The 20,606-nt window shown below is 42.6% G+C and overlaps 1 protein-coding gene across 1 annotated transcript in view; it reads left to right on the forward strand.

Annotated features, from left to right (window-relative positions):
• The window catches only part of HYDIN (HYDIN axonemal central pair apparatus protein), a 469,694-nt gene that overhangs the window by 283,755 nt on the left and 165,333 nt on the right, over positions 1–20,606 (forward strand). The window contains exons 26-30 of the mRNA XM_077984568.1: positions 12,374–12,496; positions 13,188–13,266; positions 16,258–16,377; positions 16,637–16,846; positions 18,965–19,102. Of these exons, the coding sequence (XP_077840694.1) occupies positions 12,374–12,496; positions 13,188–13,266; positions 16,258–16,377; positions 16,637–16,846; positions 18,965–19,102 (670 nt within the window). The remainder of the gene's footprint in view (positions 1–12,373; positions 12,497–13,187; positions 13,267–16,257; positions 16,378–16,636; positions 16,847–18,964; positions 19,103–20,606) is intronic.

The following is a 20,606-nucleotide window of genomic DNA, read 5'->3' on the forward strand; positions in this document are numbered from 1 at the left end:
AGATGTGTTAAAGTCATCTCGTTTAAAAATCAAAAATAAGACGAGTTCCATTTCTTTTATTTTTCTTTTTTCTTTTTCTTTTTTTTTTTTTTTTTTTGAGACAGAGTTTCGCTCTTGTTGCCCAGGCTGGAGTGCAATGGCGTGATCTCGGCTCACCACAACCTCTGCCTCCCAGGTTCAAGTGATTCTCCTGCCTCAGTCTCCCAAATAGCTGAGATTACAGGCATGCGCCACCATGCTTGGCTAATTTTGTATTTTTAGTACAGACAGGATTTCTCCATGTTGGCCGGGCTGGTCCCGAACTCCTGACCTCAGGTGATCTGCCTGCCTCAGCCTCCCAAAGTGCTGGGATTACAGGCGTGAGCCACTGCACCTAGCCAAGAGTTCCATTTCTATTCAACAATTTACTAAAGATCCTAGCCAGTGTAGAAAGATAGAAAGTAAATAAAGGAGACTACGTTTGGAAAGGAAGAAACAAAAGTCATATAATAATTACATGGAAAACACAAAATAACAAACAGACAAATTACTAGAATTAATAAAAGAATTGAGTGAGGAGGATGGATTGATACAAAGTTATAAAATTCAATTGCATTACTTTTTTTTTTTTTTTTTTTTTTGAGACAGAGTCTCGCCCTGTCCCCTGGGCTGGAGTGCAATGGCGCAATCTTGGCTCACTGCAGCCTCTGCCTCCTGGGTTCTAGCAATTCTCCTGCCTCAACCTCTTGAGTAGCTAGGATTACAGGTGCCTGCCTCCACGCCCAGCTAATTTTGTATTTTTAATAGAGACAGGGTTTTACCATGTTGGTCAGGCTGGTCTCGAACTCCTGACCTCAGGTGATCCACCCACCTCAGCCTCCCAAAGTTCTGGGATTACTTACAGGCATGAGCCAACACACCCAGCCTCAATTGCACTTCTGTATAGCAGCAACAAATAGAAAATAGAATGCAGTAGAAAAAAAAAAAAAAAAGTACTTAGAAATAAATCTAATATAAAAATACAATATTTATGGATAAATGATAATTTTATTTAAAGTCATTAAAGAAGACCTAAGTAAATGGTGAGACATACTTGTTTCATTGATTTAAAAGACTCAGTTCAGTAAAGATGTCATTTTTCCCCAGAATGATCTATAGTTTAAATGTACTTCCAATCAAAATCCTGACATGTTGATCCTAAACTTTATATAGAAGAGGGATGAGACTACCCAAGCTCCTAGATATCAAGGCTTATTGTAAAAATATAATAGTTTAAAATGTATTTGTGCACAGATAGGCAAATAGAATAAAGGAATAGAATAAAGGCCCCAGAAACAGGTCCTTAAATGTATGGAAACGTGACAAAACTGAAATATTTGAATAAAGGAGAAGGGATGGCCTATTCAGTAAATGATCCAGAAACAATATGTCATCTATATAGAAAAAAGCATAAACGGATCCCTAAACTCACACTATAGAAAATCATGCCTGTAATCCCAGCCCTTTGGGAGGCCAAGGCAGGTCACACAAGGTCAGGAGTTTGAGACCAGCCTGGCCAACATGGTGAAACTCCATCTCTATTAAAAATACAAAAATTAGCCGGGCATGGTGGCATGTGCCTGTACTCCCAGCTACTCGGGAGGCTGAGGCAGAAGAATTGCTTGAACCCAAGAGGCGGAGGTTGCAGTGAGCCGAGATTATGTCACTGCACTCCAGCCTGGGCAATAGAGTGAGACTCTGTCTCAAAAGAAAAAAAGAAATTAATTTCAAATGGGTTAAAGATATAAACATGAAAAGGGTAAGTCAATTTTTTTAATTTGAAGAAAATGTAGGTTAATGTTTTGATTATCTCTGACTCTGAATAAGGAAGATTTTTTTTAAAACAGACAGGGTCTCACTTTGCTGCCCAGGCTGGAATGTGGTGGCATGATCATGGCCCACTGCAACCTCAAACTCCTAGGCTCAAGTGATTCTCCTGCCTCAGCCCGCAAGTAGCTGGGACTACAAAAGCATACCACCACACATGGCTGATGCTCTTTTTAAATTTTTTGTATAGATGGGGGTATCACTATGTTGCCCAGGCTGGTCTCAAACTCCCAGCCTCAGGCAATCCTCCTATCTTGGGCTCCCAAATTACTGGGATTACAGGTGTGAGCCACCTCACCTAGCCTCAGAATTTCTTAAACAAGAGACAAAAAGCACAAAATCATAATGAAACTATCCATAATCTCTATGTTGAAGTTGAGAACTTTCTTCATCAAGAGATACCATTAAACGAGTACAAAGACAAGGCACCAACAGAGAGCAGTTTTGGTATACAGACTGCCTTCAGATGATCAGTCTACATACTGCATAAAGAATGCCCTTGAAGGAAAAGACAGAATTCAACTAAAATCCAGGAGAGAAGAATGAGCAGTTATTTCACAGAAGAAGAGATAGGAATGGCCAATAAAGAATAAAAAGATGTTCCACCTCATCAGTAATCTTGTAAATGGAAATTAAAACATTTACAACTAGACACCATTACATACCCACCAGATTGGACAAAATTAAATATGATCATACCAAGTGTTTCCACCAGCTTTTCCTCCACAGTGTCTCCTGGATCTGCCCTGCCTTTCATCGTCTTTCCCAGGAATTCTCCCTCCAGGCTACCTAACTCACTCTGCTGGTGGCTTTCTTCCCACTGGTCTCCCTTGGCTGTAGACCAACCTGAGATTACTTTTCTTAAGGATGTTGGTTTCACCACCCCATTTCCTTCCCTCTGACTCAAGAGGAAGATGAGCCCTTCACTTTTTAGAAATACATGAATGTTTTCAAATCTACAGTTGTCTTTCAGGTATCCACTGAAGGTTGGAGCCCTCGAGAATACCAAAATCCACAGATGCTCAAGTCCCTTATATAAAATGGTGTTCTATTTGCCTATAGCCTTCCAACACCCTCCTGTATACTCTAAATCCTCTCTAGATTACCCATAATAGCTCGTGTAAATCTATGTAAATAGTTGCAGTATTGTATTGGTTTTTTATGTGTTGGGTTTTTTTATTATTATTATTGTTATGTTGTTGGGTTTTGTCGTTTTTTCTTTTCTAAGAAGTTTTTGATTCCTGGTTGGTTAAATCATTGGATGTGGGACCCACAGATGCAGAGAGTGACTGTATGGAAAAAAAAAGCATCTATTGCCTTTCCAGGCCAAGCTTTCTGTCTGTTCTCCTCTCTAGCCATAATCTCCTCACACTCTCAGTGTCTTCAAGCTTCCTATTCCTTTGCCTACAGTACAAGTGCTTCACATCTTAGAAAACCCGTCTCTTAATCCTCTTGCATTAATCACCAACTCTCTACCAGGGAATGGAAGAAAACAGAGTACCCTGGTTGCCTCCATTCATTCCCCAACCCAATTTAAACTGACTTTTGGCCTCCTCACTTGACTGAAACTGCCCCTGCAGAAAGTCAGCAATGATTTTATTATTATGAAACTACATTGTATGTGCAAAAGTGTTTATAACATAGATACATAGTTTGAGAAGCATAAATCAATGTCCGTGCCTCATGATCCCCATTACAAGTAGGATACTGTTAGTAAATTTGAAATCCCCTGAGAGCAGTAGACCACTTTACACTCCATCTCTGGTGTCCCCAGAACCTTCCCAGGGCCTTCATCATCCAGGCCTCCTATAGCCTGTTCATCTAGAATCTCGTCTTCTGCTGCGGTGGGTCAGCTAATTTATCTGACCGCTGGAGGGCGGTCAGATTACCCACTGAGGCTCATGAGAGGGCTGTCAGCCATCTCTGAAATGTGAGCTTCCAGAGACAAGTTTCCTGCCTTTGTAGTCAACCTGCAAGTGACCCAGGGCCAAGCACAGGGAAACTTAAGGAGCAGTGTAGGCCTTTAGCTCTCTTTATATTTAACTTAAAAGCTATCTCCATGTTAGGGCCCATACAGTCTACTTCTATTTGCAATTCAGCTTAGTCTCATTTCCTGAGTTACCATATCCATTACCCCATAGATAACTGAATTGGACTGTTTTTCATTTCAATTGTGAGTGTTATAAAACTTTTTGTACTGCTTTTGTGTTATTGTAGAACTCTAGTCACCTTATTATAGCTTCATTCTTTTTAAGACATTTTCCCAATGTTTCCAATATCAGTGGAAGGCATCAGCCCTCCAGAGATTCAATATGAGCTAAGCCGGCTTCTAATGAAATCGGCGGAAGCTATCAGTGCATATCTGAACCTAAGTCAGGGTTGTGTCCGCCTGGTTCATGGAGTGATGTTCGTGAAAAAAGGCTCATTTGGTTGGTCTACATGTTCATATTAATTAAAATCCTCCCAAAGCTAGCTACATCTACTGAAAGCCAGACATTAAAAGAAATTGACTTTAAAACTCATCCTGTTTTGAAAGTATTCCTAAAGAGCTTTGAAGCTGATTATAAGGGAGATTTCACAGCCTACCTGTTTGGCAGCCTTTCTAAGATCATGTAGCAGTGGGGACACCTTCTGGAGCTTTATAGAAGTGGTGTTTTTACACAGAAATCTCTCTAGACTAGAGCGCTTCGAGGTAGATTCTGGGCACATTCCTCCACTACTCACCTGACAGCAAAACTGTTTCTGCCAAGTTACTTCAAGGGCAGGGTCAATGGTGTCTTGCTCTTTCTCATTCAGATTACAATCAGGAGGGGTTCCTCTGCTTCCAAAGGTTCTAGACGACACATTGTATATTCCTTGTGTTGTGGGTTCCAGTTACTTTGGGAATGAAAAGACCTGCTTTGGGAGTCACTGCCCTGGGTATGGCTGACATGACGGGACCCGGGAGAAGCCCTCACCTGTGGATTGGCTGGACTCTCCAGCAAAGTCACTAAGAGCATGAGCTTTGGTGTGGGTCTGACGCAGCCACTGACCTGTCCTCTGAGCCTTGGTTTTGTCTCTGAAGACAGGATAATCATAGTGGTTTACTCCTCAAGCTGTTGTGAAGATTAAATTAGGCAGTGCGTATCAAGTGTTCATAGTTCCTGGTAGGGAATAGTGATGAATACGGTCAGCTGCAGTTACTTAATTGGGGCTCTTACTTGATACAGTTGCTTTACCACTATTTTCTTCATGACCTTCTCACTACCATCTTCTAGGTCAGTGGTTCTCAGCCATGAATGCACATTGGAATCACCTTGGGAAGTTTCAAATAGATTGAAGCAAAGTAAATCACAATCTCTATGGTTGGGATTCAGGCTTCAGTCTTTCTTAAGGGTCCATGAAGGATCCCAATGGCCAGCCAACACTGAGAACCACCGTTCTAAAGGCTCCAATTACAACTCCTTTTGAGAACCCTTTAAAAAGATGGTTTTCATCTCCTAAGCTCTGAGTAACTTGAGTTTCAGCCTCTCAGCAATCTCTCATCAATTTCCACCTTAGCACACGTGGCCAGTTGGAAGTATTCCGTGGTATAATAACATCAGAGGGCCGGCGGGCAGGGGGCTGCTTTCCATAATAGAGACATGTCTTTAGTTGGCTTCCCCTTCTCACGTGGCAGAGCTAGACCGTGCTGGTAGGGAAGGCACTGGGCCAGCCCATCTGTTTCCATCTGTCATTTGCTTCCAAATGTAGGAGGATCAGCAAGTGTAGGACCACAAATCCAGACAATAAATATGGAAACATGGCAGGGACTTTGTGTTTGCACCAAGAGGGGCTTAGAAATATGCTCACTTTTAATATAATTTAAAGTAGTATTATAATCTGCTCCCTTTAGAAACAGCAGTTAGGGGCTTGCCTAATCTGGAGCAGATTTGCGATGTGTAGAGACAGAGGAAGGAAGGGAGGGAGGCAGGGAGGAAGGAAGGAAGGAAGGAGGGAGGGAGGGAGGGAGGAAAGGATGGAAGGAAGGAAGGAAGGATGGAAGGAAGGAAGGAAGGAAGGAAGGAAGGAAGGAAGGAAGGAAGGAAGGAAGGAAGGAAGGGGATCAAGGGGTTTACAAAATGAGAGAAGCAAAGTCAGATAGCTGAGAGCAAGAATAGCAATTTGGGAAGCCACCTGATAAGATCTGATAAGTAAAGATGCATGGTTTGCACCAGATTATAAATTAGGAACAATGGAAATATGAGATTGGAACTGTAGGAGAAAATAATCTCAGCAATGAAATTAATTCACAGAGGCCACTAGCTCACATTCAGACCTTCAGAGTGCTGGATACTCTCAAAACTGGACCTCTGACCATGCAAGGCACCAGTGGCTACTGTGGATCACTTTCTCATTTTGATACCAGTGATATATAAGGATGATGACCAGCTTGCATGGCTAAGAATATTGACACTTTCTTTCCATACTTGAAATGTTTTCATTCTACTTGTTCGTTCTGTAATTGTTTATTGAGGGTAATTGTGCAGGGCACTGTGCTAGGGAGAATAAAACCAATCTGTATATGTTAGCTTTTGTCACACAACAAGATACTTGAAACATAATTGTCTAAACAGAAAATGTGTATTAGTTCTCATGAATCTGTGAATTGGCTAGGTGGTTTTCAAGTTGCCATTTGCATCATATTTTCGAATGCCTCGTTGGCCAAGGAAGTCAAGCCAAGCCCAGATGCAAGGCCTGAAGAAAATAGACTCCATCTGTTGATGGGAGGAGAAGCAAAGTTGTATTACAAACAGTTGTGCTTACAGGAATTGGAGGGATTACTTTTTTACAAATAGTAGACCATCTGATATAACATTTGAACAAAACAAGATCTGTATAACCCTTTTTACTACAGGGAGTTAACTGCAGTACTCCTGACTAGAACTTCATTCAACAAATGTCAGGCTTGACTCTAAGCTTGGTGTGCTGCCCAGTGCTGGAGACCGTGGGGAGAGAGGCAGATGTGGCTCCTGCCCCTGCTGATGAGTCGATTACAATGTGGGGTGTAGAAGCATGGAGATGACCCCTGAACCTGGACTTGGGGGTCAGGGAAGATGTTCCAGTGAAAGTAACATCTAAGCTAATGCTGAAAAGTTAGGTAGATGTTAACTGCTCAATGCCAGGAGGAAGAGGTGCATGAGAGCAGTCAAAGTGACTGCTGGGGTCAGTGCCAGCCTGCAGTGGCAGTTGGGGCATCAGCCCCTCCCCCTACCCATGGCTACTATCTCCCTTCCTGTCATGCCTGCCCCCAGTGCCGACCATCACTGACCCCACCTCATTGCTTCTGTATTCTTCATCATCATTGTCATCACCATCACCTGCTTCCATTGGGCACCTACACATACGCTGCGCCCACAACAGACTTCTTCCCTGTCCCTGGAGAATCCACGTTCTCTCCATCCTATTTCCTTTGCAGCAGGGGTTCTCAGCCCCCATATGACAGTACCAATTTGTGGCCTGTTAAGAACTGGGCCACACAGCAGAAGGTGAGCAGCAGGTGAGCAAGCGAAGCTTCATCTGTATTTACAGCCACTCCTCACCACTCACATTACCACCTGAACTCCGCCTCCTGTCAGATAGGCAGCGGCATTAGATTCTCACAGGAGCACAAACCCTATTGTGAACTGCACATGTAAGGATCCCAGTTGCATGCTCCTTATGAGGATCTAATTCCTGATGATCTGTCACTGTCTCCCATCACCCCCTGATGGGACTGTCTAGTTGTAGGAAAATGAGCTCAGGGCTCCCACTGATTCTACATGATGGTGAGTTGTATAATTGTTTCATCATATATTATGATGTAATAATAATAGAAGTAAAGTGCACAATAAATGTAATGTGCTTGAATCCCCCCACCACCCCTACCCAGTCCATGGAAAAAAATTGTCTTCCATGAAACCAGTCTCTGGTGCCAAAAAGTTAGGGACTGCTGCTTTGCAGGCACCTTTCCCTCAGCCTAAACGTTCCTTCCACTCTTCACTTGAAAAGAACCATTTTTTCTTTTGTGCATAGTTAGACGATATCCTCCTCCGTGAAGACTTCTGTATGCATCCAAGACAAGTTAGCGTCTCCCTTGTTTGAATTCCAAAAATGATGATAATCCTCACCAACCCCACACAAGAGCAGCTCACATTTATTGGACATTTGCTATGACCCAGCTTCCACGGGGCTCCTTACATGAACTGGGGCTCACCGCAATCAGATGCAGAGGGTTCTCTTACTAACACAGCCCCCAGGCCCATCGTGCACAAGTGGGGAAGCTGGAATTCAAACCCAAGCCCTCTGACCCCACAGCCTTGCTCGGAACCCTTGTGCACTGCCTGGCTCCCTGCTGGAGCACTTGTACCCTAAAGCACAGCCATTCCTGTGGCTCTGACTCTGATCCACTGGCCTCTTAGCTCCGTGAAGCAAGGGTTGGGTTTCTCATCTTTGGAATCCTACAACACTATAGTGGATTCCCTAGAAGGAGAGCCTGAGAATGTGGTTCTTGAGGTGATTTATTGAGGGAGGGCTCTCAGGAGAAACTATAAGAAATTCAGGGAAGCAAGATAGGGCTGGAGGAAAACTCGGGGAAGATGTGATTTCAGAAGTCTAACCTCCGCCTGATTCCGTGGGGAGCTGTGGAGTGTAAATTACATCACAGTTTGTCCCACTCAGAGACAAGGAGGCTGGGCTCTCATAGTCGCCACCCCTAGCAGTCACTCCTTCCTATAAGTCATACCCTAATGAGAGGGAAGGCAGCTCAGGGTGGGTGAGGCATCTCCCATCGGGCCAGGGCAATGCTCCAGAGGAAGGTACAGCCACACACACAGCACCTGGGTGCATCACCCTAATAAAGTGCACCGGCAGCACCTGCTGCAGTCATCAGTTTTTAAAAAGTATTAAACAGCATATGCAGGCCCTTCTTGTCCAGCCAGTGGCTAATTTCATCCTCTGTAGTGGACACTCCCAGAAGCCAAGTCTAATGAATGAATGAATTAGAAGTTATTGAGTCTCCTACAGGGCTGCCCACCCCCACCACCTTTTCCCACAAGACTGCACTGCACAGACTTCAATGGGTGTCCAGCATCCACCATCCCATCTGCAAAGATCATGGAAGCTGCAACACAGAACATTAACTGAAATACAAGCTTGTTCATTAGGGTTTTATTTTAGCACTACACTGCTTCCAGTGAAGAAAGAACAGGAAAAAAGTATGGTGGGGTTTTTTTTTTTTTTTTTTTTTAACGTTGCAGCGCAAAAGATTGTGGTGATCCTTCCCCCAGAGTTGAAAATAAACCATGAGGAGGGAAGCCACTGCCCCCAAAGCCAGTGCTGCTGATCAGTGGGTGTCTGATATGATGTGATTCTCCGGCAGCTACAGGGGCGTTTCTCTCCTGGCTTCTCCTGTGATTCTGATACAAGGTCCTGGCTTCTCCCGTGATTCTGATACGAGGTCCTGGCTTCTCCCGTGATTCTGACACGAGGAGCTCTGGAATTGGAGCAGTATCGATTGTTCCTGATTGCTATGCACTCTCTTTTAAAAATAACTGAATCTACTCCTGTTTGGGTCAGCATACCAGGAAAGTAATCGTCTGTTCCTGAGGGTAAAAGGAAATCTGATCCAAAAACCTCTACCAACATTCTATTTCAATATTTTGGAGCAGGTTTTCCAGTTTTAATAACTTAAAGCCCTCATTACGGTAAATGTTTCACTGTCTCCTGTGGCTCAGGTGGTGAGCAGGGAGGGCTGCTCTGCCTTCCTCTGTTGATTTCCACAGAGACCTCTCACTTCCCAGTTGTCCAGGTAGCATTGTCCAGTGACGTGTTGTTTTTCCTCAGGTATGAAGACCCTCTACAGCTTCGTATTTTTCCTTTACAGAAATTCGCATGTGCTTTCTCTTTATGCAGCACAGCATCTCACAGGGGTGCAAAGGCTGGATGGGAGAGTGCTATTACGTGGGGCAGCGAGCCGGCAAAGCCTCCCCAGGCGTCTCTGCTGACCTGGGGTGATTTAATAAGTGTTCAGAATTGTCCTTGGCTGATTTTCACTGTCCCTAGCTGTTAAGGCTGCAGTGATAGCCCCATATTAATTATCAGCTCCATTCTCAGCTGTCATGTTGCCATTCCTACCCATGGCAGCTCCTAAATCTAGCTGCCCATTAGAATTGCCTGGGAAGACTGCTAAAAATCTGACTCCTGAGACCTGCTGAATTGTAATCTGTTGGAGGACGAGGTTCAGGAATCTTTATTTTAACGACCTTCCCAGGAGATTTTTTTAGCACCCAGCCCAACATATGTTCTCTGCCCCTAATGGAGTGGTTTCAGCCAGAGGTAAAGTCAGCTAGAGACATTTGGCCTGAAACAAGTCAAATGGAAGCTCAGGCCAAAAATGAAAAGAGTTTTTCCATACTCTGTGACTTCTCCATGCTTTCCCATCCCCACTCTTTATCCCAGGTTGGCAGAGAGGGTGCAGGACAGTCAGATGCTGACTATTCTGCATAGTGAGTGCTCCATGCTATTCAACCGTTCTCATTCAACAGTCCACACATCCATCCACACATCCATCCATCCATCCATCCATCCATCCATCCAAGCATTCAATCAATCAAACATCTGTTGAGTTTGGGCTCTATGTATGAGACCCTGTGCAATAGGGTCTGTAAAGAGGGGACACCGTGGATCCTTCTTCCATACAGTAATAAGCCCAGCCAAGATCATGCCGGTCCAGTGTTTTCCCTTCTTAAAAAGAGCCACCAGAGCTCAGCTCAGAGCCTTCACCAGGCAAGAAAATAATTACATTGATTTTTTCCATTGTGTTGATTTTTCTAAATATGAGAGGTAATACTGTGTTTTCATTTATAGTAATGACATAGCCTATTAATGAACCCCACAATGTGATATCACCCTATGCTCATTTGAATGGCTAAAATGTAAAAGACTAAATACCAAGTGTGGATGAGAATGCAGACCAACTGGAACTCTCATACAATGCAGGTGGTAGTGTAAAGTGGTACAGCGACTTTGGAAAACTGGTTGGCAGTTTCCTGTAATGTTAAACATACATATACCATACAACCCAGCAATTCGCTTCCAAGGAGTTTACCCAAGAAGAATGAAAACATATGTCTACAAAAAGACTTTTACACGGATGTTCATAGCAACTTGATTCATAGCATCTACAAGCTAGAAATAGTCGAGGTGTCCATCAACAAGAAGGTGGGAAAACATCCACACTATGGAATACTGCTGCAAAAAAAAGAACAGCTCACTGCTACATGCAACAACATGGACGGATCTCAAAAACATCATGCCAAACAGAGGAGGTCAGACACACATTCGTACATATTCCCAATTCCATTTCTATGAAAGCGTAGGCAAATTAATCTCTAGTGATATTAAGCAGATGAGTATTTGCACAAGGCAACTTTTTAGGATGATGGAAACATTCTGTGTGTTAATGTGGTGATAGTTCCACAGATGTGTATATAACTCATCAAAGTGTGTGCTTACAAATCACGAGGATGGTAGTGGGATGCCTGAAATTTAGGAAATGATCCTCTAGGAGGTGGTTAAAGTGGACAGGGTCCTAAAAGAAGTGCAGCTGAAATGCTGTGAAGCTTCCAAGGGAGGGAGATGGGCCAGTGGTGGAAGCTTCACATAGTGGATGACATTTGTGCTGAGCCTCTGAGTACAGATGGGGCCAGAATGAATATATAAGTGAAATGGATTGAAATTAACATCAAGGGCTTGAGATAGGTTGGGGAGGGGCAGAGATGGCTCCAGAAAAAGCCACGTACCAAGGAGAAACAGGAAGAATCGGGGTGACCCCACCACCTTGGCCTTTGTCACATCCAAAGAGCTTTTTAATCACTGGAACCTGGACATATGGGCTTCAGCACCAGCTGGTACAATTGCTTCTTTTCCCCTGGGTTCCTTTGCTCAGAGAACTCGAGTGGCAGCACAGCTTAGTGGTGGGACCAGGACTAGGGTATGGCCAGCAAGGCACTAAGGTCACATTTAGGAGGCAAGGTCATGTAGGAAACCCGAGCCTGCACTTCCAGGCCCCTAACAGAGAGTGCTTCCCAGGCCTCAGCTGAGTCTTAGCCCTGCTTTCTGGTGATCTGGGAGCAGGATCCCCAGTGGTTCATTCATTCACGACCATGCCGACTACTTACTCCAGGCCAGGCTCTGGATTGGATACCATATTGGATACCAGTCCTCAGCGAGTCCACATCTAGCAGGGATGGTAAAAATAAGTGTGAAAGGGGAAGCCCAGGGGGCTGTAGATACTTAGAGGAAAGAAATTGGGCTGAGGCTGGTAGTCAGAAAACTTTTTAAGAGCAAGTGAAACCTTAGCTGAGATTTGAAGAAGACAAGTTCAAGGGAGGGTGTAAGGTGGTCCCTGCGAGACCTGCCTGGTCTGGGATTTGGAGTTTGGCCTTAGAAACTGAGAGCCCACTGAGCACTGATTTGCAAAAACTGATGTCTCCTGTCTCCCCCCATTCCCTGTCCCATGCCTTGGTAGGTTTGTGACGTTGCCGAAGAAGCCCTACAGTGCCCCACTGGCCCAGATGGAGTCCATCCCAGCAACCTCAGAGACTGCCAGCTCACCAGCAATCCCCGAGATGGATTTAAATGGTTTTGTTAAGTAAGTGCAAATGCAAAGCCAACATGGATTTTTTGTGGTAGCTTTTCTTTTCTTTACACGGTCTTACATTCTCAATATTCATCCCTCATTGGTTCATTCATCCAGTCAACAGTTTAATAAGTGTTTTCTATGTGTCGGCCCCAGAGTAGACATACAGGATATGGAGGAGGTACCATCATGAGTCCTGGGGGACTGAGCCCTTCCTATCATTTGTCCAAGGTCTACATATGTCCAAGATCTACAGCCAGTATTGGGTCCAGGGTAGCAAGCACGAAAGGACATAACAATTCGCCAAACATTATATCCTCACAATAAAATGCTCCAATAAATAGGGAAACAACATTAATAACAATAAAATGCTCCAATAAATAGGGAAACAACATTGTCTGAAGAATTGCTAGAGCTTCCTAGGACTTTTTGTAAGTTGGACATGGGCTTGATGGGCCAGTAAAGAAGGGTTGAGCCCCGTGAAAAATTGACAAGTTCAGTGGCCTAGATCACATGTTTGGGGGCATAGGGCAGCAGAGCCCTGACCAGCTGACCTCTTGAGAAAGGTGTCCCTTGATTGAGAAGCCCCCTTACGTATGGGGGTGTGGTAGAGGGAGAAGAGGAAGACAGGGCAGTTATGCACCTGAGACTGTGGTGATGACGGCCCAATGAGTGAATCTCTGCATCTCATTAAACTTCTCAGGACTATCCTTGTGGATGAAGATGCCAGGCCTGAAGAAAAAGAACCAAGAAAAACGAAAGCGTCCAGTGTGATCTCAGATGTATGGTGTCCTTTCCCTGGGGAGGGTAGGCAGGTCAAGGGTCCTTCCCATAAAACAGAGGCAGAACCAGGAGCAGAGTGGCCAGTGCAATGCTTGGGTTTAGTTGAGACAAAGCCATATAGCTTTACCCACATTTCTTCCCAGCCAAACACCCAGAGCCAATACTCAGTAAGAGCCCAGGACACCTCAGCACATATATCTTCTCTACAACGGAAAAGCCAGTTATCCCTAAACCTTGGTGATCCTGTGATGTTCCTACACCCTACATAGAGGATACTAAAGGAAAAATATTTTCTTAGTAATTCTGTAGCAAAAACAGAGGGAGCTTAAAAATTAATACCCTTAAATTCTCCTTCTAGAATGATGGCCTAAGCAAACTATTGGAGATACAAAGATGTGCATACAAAGATGCTTGTTACAACATTTAGAAATAGAAAAAAAATGAAAAAATAATGAAAGATAAATTGCTTTATGTCCATGATGTGATGCAATCTTTTAAAATAGTGTTGAGCGGGATTTTCCTACGGTGTGGGTAGGAGTATGAATTGGCATAACCTCTATAACATACAACGTGGCAAGTATATCAAAATTTAAAATGCATTGTCCCCCTTCTAGAAATTATCCTCCAGATACACCTCCGCATTTGCATAAAGCATGTAACCATCCTTGTACACTGCAGCTTTGTTTGTAAAAGCAAGAAATATTGGAAACAACTTAATTTCACCAATAGGAGACCGTCTGAATAAACTAAATTACATCTGCACAAGGCAATACTATGAAATTCTTTTTAAAAAATGAGAAAGTTCTCTACATACTAATTTGGCACAATCTCTGATATATTAAGAAAAAATACTCAGTGCAAAACAAAACAAAGTACATTGTGTGCTACCATTTGTATAAAGAAAAATGTCTATTAAAGCAACCAACACTTATTGAGCACTGATCTAAGCTTTGGTTTGTTTGTTTGTTTTTTGTTGTTGTTGTTTGTTTGTTTGTTTGTTTTTTGAGACAGAGTCTCACTCTGTTGCCCAGGCCAGAGTGAAGTGGCACCATCTTGGCTCACTGCAACCTCTGCCTCCTGGGTTCAAGCGATTCTCATGCTTCAGCCTCCCAAATAGCTGGGATTACAGGCACCTGCCACCATGCCTGGCTAATTTTTGTATTTCAGTAGAGACAGGGTTTCACCATGTTGCCTGGGGTGAAACTGAACTTGAACATCTGAGCTCAGGCAATCCACCTGCCTCAGCCTCCCAAAGTCCTGGGATTACAGCCGTGAGCCACAGCCCCAGCAAAGCAGTTTTTTACATTAACTGTTTTACTTCTCCCAGCACCCCTGTGAGGTGGGTACCACCATCTTTCCCCATTTTACCAATGCAGGGACATGTGCATCAAGCCAGGGAGCTAGAAGACTTGACCATCTGGCTTACTCTTAGCTACTGTGTTACCTCTCAAACAGTTACATAGGCATCTTTGCTTGTGCTTGGAATATCTCTGGAATTTAATCTTCATGAGGGCAGGAATTTTCTTCTGTTTTGTTCACTATCATATCCTCAGGATATAGAACTGGTTCTTAGTAAGTCCCCAGTAAATATCAGCTGAATGAAGAGGAATAACTAATTGAACATATAGGAAACTGGACAGTGGGTACCTTAGGAGGGGGGAACCGGAGAACTGTAGGGATAGGAGTCTTTTTTAAAAATTTTTTTACCGTATATCCTTTTGAATGTTTTAAATTTGTATCGTGTACAATCAACTTTCTAAAATACTTTAAGTGATGTTTGTGAAGAATGTTCAGTCATATGGAAGATGGCACTCATATTAGGTCAACTGAAAAATCAGAATACAAGTATATATGCACACATAATACACAGTCTATATATACATATATATTTATAATAAATTTTATATATACATATATACCTATATAATATATAATATATTTTATATACACATATATAATATATTTTATATACACATATATAATATATAATAATATTTATCTACAGTATAACCTGAGATGGATTTTTCTTTCTTTCCTTGGAGCTTTCTGTATTTTAAAATTTTTTTAGAATGAGTATGTGTGAGTATGTAAAACATTTGTCTTTTAAATGTTAATTCTTCTTTTTCTATTTTCAAAGATGCTTGTCATAGAAAACTCAAGAATAGGCCAGAAACAGTGGTTCACGCCTGTAACCCCAGTACTTTGGGACCCAAGGCAGAAGGATGGCTTGAGGCCAGGAGTTCAAGACCAGCCTGGGCAATATAACGAGACCCCAGGGTGTGGTGGTACACGACTGCAGTCCTAGCTACTTTAGGAAGGCTGAGGTGGGAAGATCACTTGAGCCCAGGCATTCGAGGCTGCAGTGAGCTCTGATCATGCCACTGCACTCCAGCCTGGGTGACAGTGACAGACACCTTGTCTCAAAAATAAAATATATGTGTACAAACATATGTACGTATGTGTACATATAAACTCAAGAATGCAGAAAAATTAAAGCAAACATCCTCAAAACTCCTATCTTCTTTCTACCCCACTGAGAAAAATTCTAATGAAATTCTTAGCAAACAACTTCCCAGATATTTCTATTTGCCTATGCAAATCTCTGAAGGAATTTACACACACACACCTTCAGACACATGAGGCATATGTAATTTCACATGAATGGAACTGTTTTCACTCAATAATATATTGTGCACATCATTCCCATCCATAAATATACATGCATTATCCTTCATGGATAGACGTACCACACACACTTCCTTTAAAGTGACCACCTATTGATGGCCACCGAGTTGTCTTCCAAAGTTTTGCTGTTATAAGTAATGCTGCCATAAATATCCTTGTGTGTACATTATAGTCACTTGCTCAATTACCTCCCTGGGGAAAAAATGTACTATTTTTATAATCGTATACAACATACTTTATTTTTCTGTCAGTTGATGATCCATTTTGAATGCTTGCCAGCTTTTCCTCACATCTTTAATTTCTAGGAAATAAAAATTAGCTCTGCTGAAATAGAAAGAATATACTCAAGCCAGAGCCAGGTGGAGGATCAGGAATCCCTACAGACCTGTGAACAGAATGAGATGCTTTCCATCGGGATAGAAGAAGTAAGTGACACGGTGTGAATCCTGACCTTATCAGACACTAACTTTTCTTTCTAACTGAGCACCTGCCGCACATTAGAAACTTAAATCTCACCAGAGCACTGTTACCATCATTACCATTGTGTGTTTTCAGGGTGCCGGGCTACCTTCTATCAAATGAGTTAAAGACTGGAATTAATGTGTAAATTGACATAACTTTCACTTACCCTTGGCAGGGATTCATCCCATCAGCTGCTCTCTTATAGAATGACTTTCTCTGCAGGTGTTTGATATTTTGCCCCTGTTTGGAGTGTTGCAGCCACACAGTAGCCACCAAATGTCATTCACCTTCTATGGACACTCTAACATCATTGCACAAGCTAAAGCTCTGTGTGAAGTGGAAGAAGGACCCACCTACGAAATAACACTAAAGGGAGAGGCGTCCCTGGTCAACTATTCCTTTGACACCAAGGATATTCACTATGGATTACAGGTATCGCAAACCATTGGGTGGAGATTTTCTGGTTTTACCTTAAGCATCTTAAACAAATCTCTCCTGAACCCCAGTCATCGTAGTCTTGCCATCACCCCTGTCCTTGATCTCCCATCTGCCTCCCTAACCCTGACCATCCTCCTGCTGCCAACTGTTGCCAGCTACTTGCATTTGCTTTTCTTATCGTCTCCTGAAACTGAGCATGTTAGATGCTCAAGGTCACTTCTTCACTTTCAACCCAGGAGCCTGTTCCAACTTCTGCATTTCTTTCAATAGCACTACCATTTTCTCCACCCTTGGGTTCACAATCTCCAAGGCTTTTCCTCTGCACTCTCTCCTTCACCTCTCCACATCCTTCTAAGCATCCAGGGTTTGCTGACTCATCACCAGGGTCCCTCTCTGAGTCAGTTTTCTCTTCCCATTGCCACTGATATCACATTGCAGGGTCTCATCAAGCCATGCCTAAATTATAACAGGAGTTCCTCCCACACTGTAATGTGCCTATGAATCACCTGGGAGTCTTGTTCAAGTGCAGATTCTGATTTAGTCGGTCCAGCGACATTTTCCAAAATGGTGTTGTCATCCCATCAGTCCCTGACCAATTAAGCCCAGCAGCATTTGGCAAAGCAACGTGATATTCACCAGAGAGCATGGTTTCGTATTCCAGTTTCACTTCCTCTTCATATTCCGGTTTCACTTCCTCTTTGTATTCTGGTTTTACTTCCTCTTCGGATTCCAGTTTTACTTCCTCCTGACTGCATGATCTTGGACACATCACCTCTCCAAGCCTCAGTGTCCCTCATCTGTAAGGTGGGAATGGAGTAGCAGGCCTATCCCACCAGGAGTTGTCCTTGCTTAAAGCGTCTGGTCAGTGCTGTGCTGGATCAGAGTTGGCTATCCGTTGTCATGAGTTCCTTTGCGTCAGAGCCCATTCCTCCACCTGGGTGAGGCTATCCTAAGCCTCTGTATTAACTGGTGATCTTTACACTGTAAGTTTTACTTCCCATAATTCCCTATTATAGTCCCTACATTTCATTGTGGCCAAGCTGGTCTATCCACTGGCCCCAGTGCACCCCAGCCTTTCATGAGGTTACACTTTCTCTTACCTTATCTTTCCCATCCTCCACTCTACCAAGCCCAAACCTCTATATCCCATAAGACCCAGCTCAGCTCCTTCCACAGTTATCTTTTACTTTACATTCCCTTGGCACTTAATGATAATCTTTGCCATAATATAATATACTTTCCCATTTTTGTTTTGGAATAATTGTCAATTCCATCAGTACACATTCTCTTCCCAATCAGATTTTGTGTTATGCACTTGGAGACCATATCTCCTACCAAATTTCAATGAGGATTGAATCTCCATTACATAGCTCCTTCATGTATAATTACTGAATCGTGCACATGCATGTGTGTTTATAGATCAAAGATTGTGCCTAAAATCTGATTCACCTAGCACCTACTGAGACCATCTCCATGATGCTGACCAAATAGAATTCTCTTTCCTTCCTCGTCTCCAGGGTCCTTTGAGCACTTGGTTTTGGCTCCTCTGAGTATAGTCTTTGAAGCAGTCAGTCCTCACCCTAGCTTTTCCTAAGGACCCCCAAAGCGGCCTGTTTGTGGTTATTGGGCCTGCTAACCCAGCTGGTGAATTATGTTAGCAAAATTCCAAGAAAAAGAACATGACTGGCCTGTTACACCCATGGTTGTCCATCTGAATGGAAAAATTCATTCTAGAACATTCTAAACTCAAATCTTTTGTTTTTCTTACAGTACAGAATCCAGAAGGCAAATGTTTTTAATGTAGAAATCTTACTTTAAGATTCTCTATTACAAATTCCTGTAGTGAAAAAACTGAGACCCAGGAAGGTGAAATGCTCAGCCCCACAGCCATACCTAAACTAAATTGGTTCTTAGAAGAACTAAGAGCCAGGTTTCCAGAGTCTAGTGCCCCAGTAGGCATTTGTTGTGATGCTGAGATGTAGATTGACCAGTCTTTATATCAGGACCTGTCACACCTTTATCCATGAGGCGTGTTTCTGCACCTTTCTCACGATCAAAGCCACGTCCCAAGAGTGGGTGGCAAAGGAGTCACTCATCTCCTTCTCTTTCAAGCTGTTTGACCACGTCACAGAGAGGGAAATCACGCTGACGAACACGGGGAAAGTCGGCTTTGAGTTCAAAGTTCTGACTGACCCCCAGTCTTCTCCAGACAACCTTCTCCCTGGAGTGCCACTAATCCTGCCTCTCTCCGTAAGTAAACAGTGGGAGGGGCCCGAATTCAAACCTACAAGTCCCACCCCGATGCAGGTGAGTATTCATGGCCAGGATTACAAGTGTGACTTTTTCTTTTTATTAAAACTGAAGAACTCTCAGAAGCAGAAAAAAAATAATAATAAATCCAAGCCACTTCACTCACTTATTAAACAAATATTTAGTCCCTCAGTAGCCAGTTTCCAGGCACCAGGGATATAGCAATCAACAAGACAAATGCAATGCATGGATTTATTTTCCATGATAATGAGACTAGTTTATTTCCACCGATGTCTTCACACTGCCCTTGTAATTCCCACGGGCTTCCTCTCCACTGACTTCAGCAGGTGTGAAACACCAGCAGACTGCCCTGAGCCAAACTGGTTTCAGAAGCAAACAGAGAAAGTGGTTCCTTGTTCATATTATGTTGATCGACCAGTTTTAAGGAACATTTGCTGAATTTTTCTCATTATGAAAATAGCACATAATTGTTATAGAAAAAAATGGAAAATATTTTTAAAGTGTAATTATTCATAGTCTTGTAAATCCAAAGATAATGAGCACCATCGTCTTTGATGATAAAGTCTGTTCTTCCCCTAAATTATCTCACATATTTGGGTTTACTGCTGGTCTCTTTATTCTTCATTGCTCTGTCTGTCCCTACATTAATGCTATACTATTTTAGTTGCTATGGCTTTAAAAATACATCTTAATATCTGTTAGGTCAACTCCCCTTTTGGTTTTTTCCCAATTTGTCTTAGCTAATCTTCTGAATTCACTTTTTTTGGTTTTTTGTTTTTTTGTTTTTCTTTTTGAGACCAGGTCTGGCTCTGTCGCCTAGACTGGAGTGCAGATCTCAACTCCCTGCAACCGCTGCCTCCTGGGCTCAAGCAATCCTCCCACCTTAGCCACCCAAGTAGCTGGGACCACAGGCATGCACCACCACACCCAGCTAATTTTTGTGTTTATTATTTTATTTATTTATTTATTTATTTATTTATTTATTTATTTATTTTAGAGACAGGGTCTTGCCATGTTGCCCAGGCTGGTCTTGAACTCCTGAACGCATCCCAAAGTGCTGGGATTACAGGCGTGAGCCCCATCTCACCCGGCCCAAATTCACTCTTGTGTTTTGTTTCTCTAACTTCCTGACTTGAATGCCTACTTTTATTTTTTTGCTTAGTTAATAATGAAAAAATGTAAGGCTATCCATTTGCCTAAGGACACCTTTAGCCTTATCCCTTATATTTTAAGAAAATTACAGATAAAGTAGATGTCAATTTTATGTGTTTTATACATGTTAATATTTGACTATTATAATTTTTATTATCTAAATTATAGTTGTCTTAAATTATAGTTTTACTTACAAGTATAATTTAAAATACATTTTTCTTTATTTAATTTCCAAATGATTAAGATTTTTGCTTTTGTTATTTAAATTGCTACTAATATTGAGGTTTTTTGAATCATGATCAGATAATATGGTCCTCTAAATTCCTACTTA

This window comes from Macaca mulatta, chromosome 20 (genome assembly GCF_049350105.2).
Source record: "Macaca mulatta isolate MMU2019108-1 chromosome 20, T2T-MMU8v2.0, whole genome shotgun sequence".
Taxonomy (NCBI): Eukaryota; Metazoa; Chordata; class Mammalia; order Primates; family Cercopithecidae; genus Macaca; species Macaca mulatta.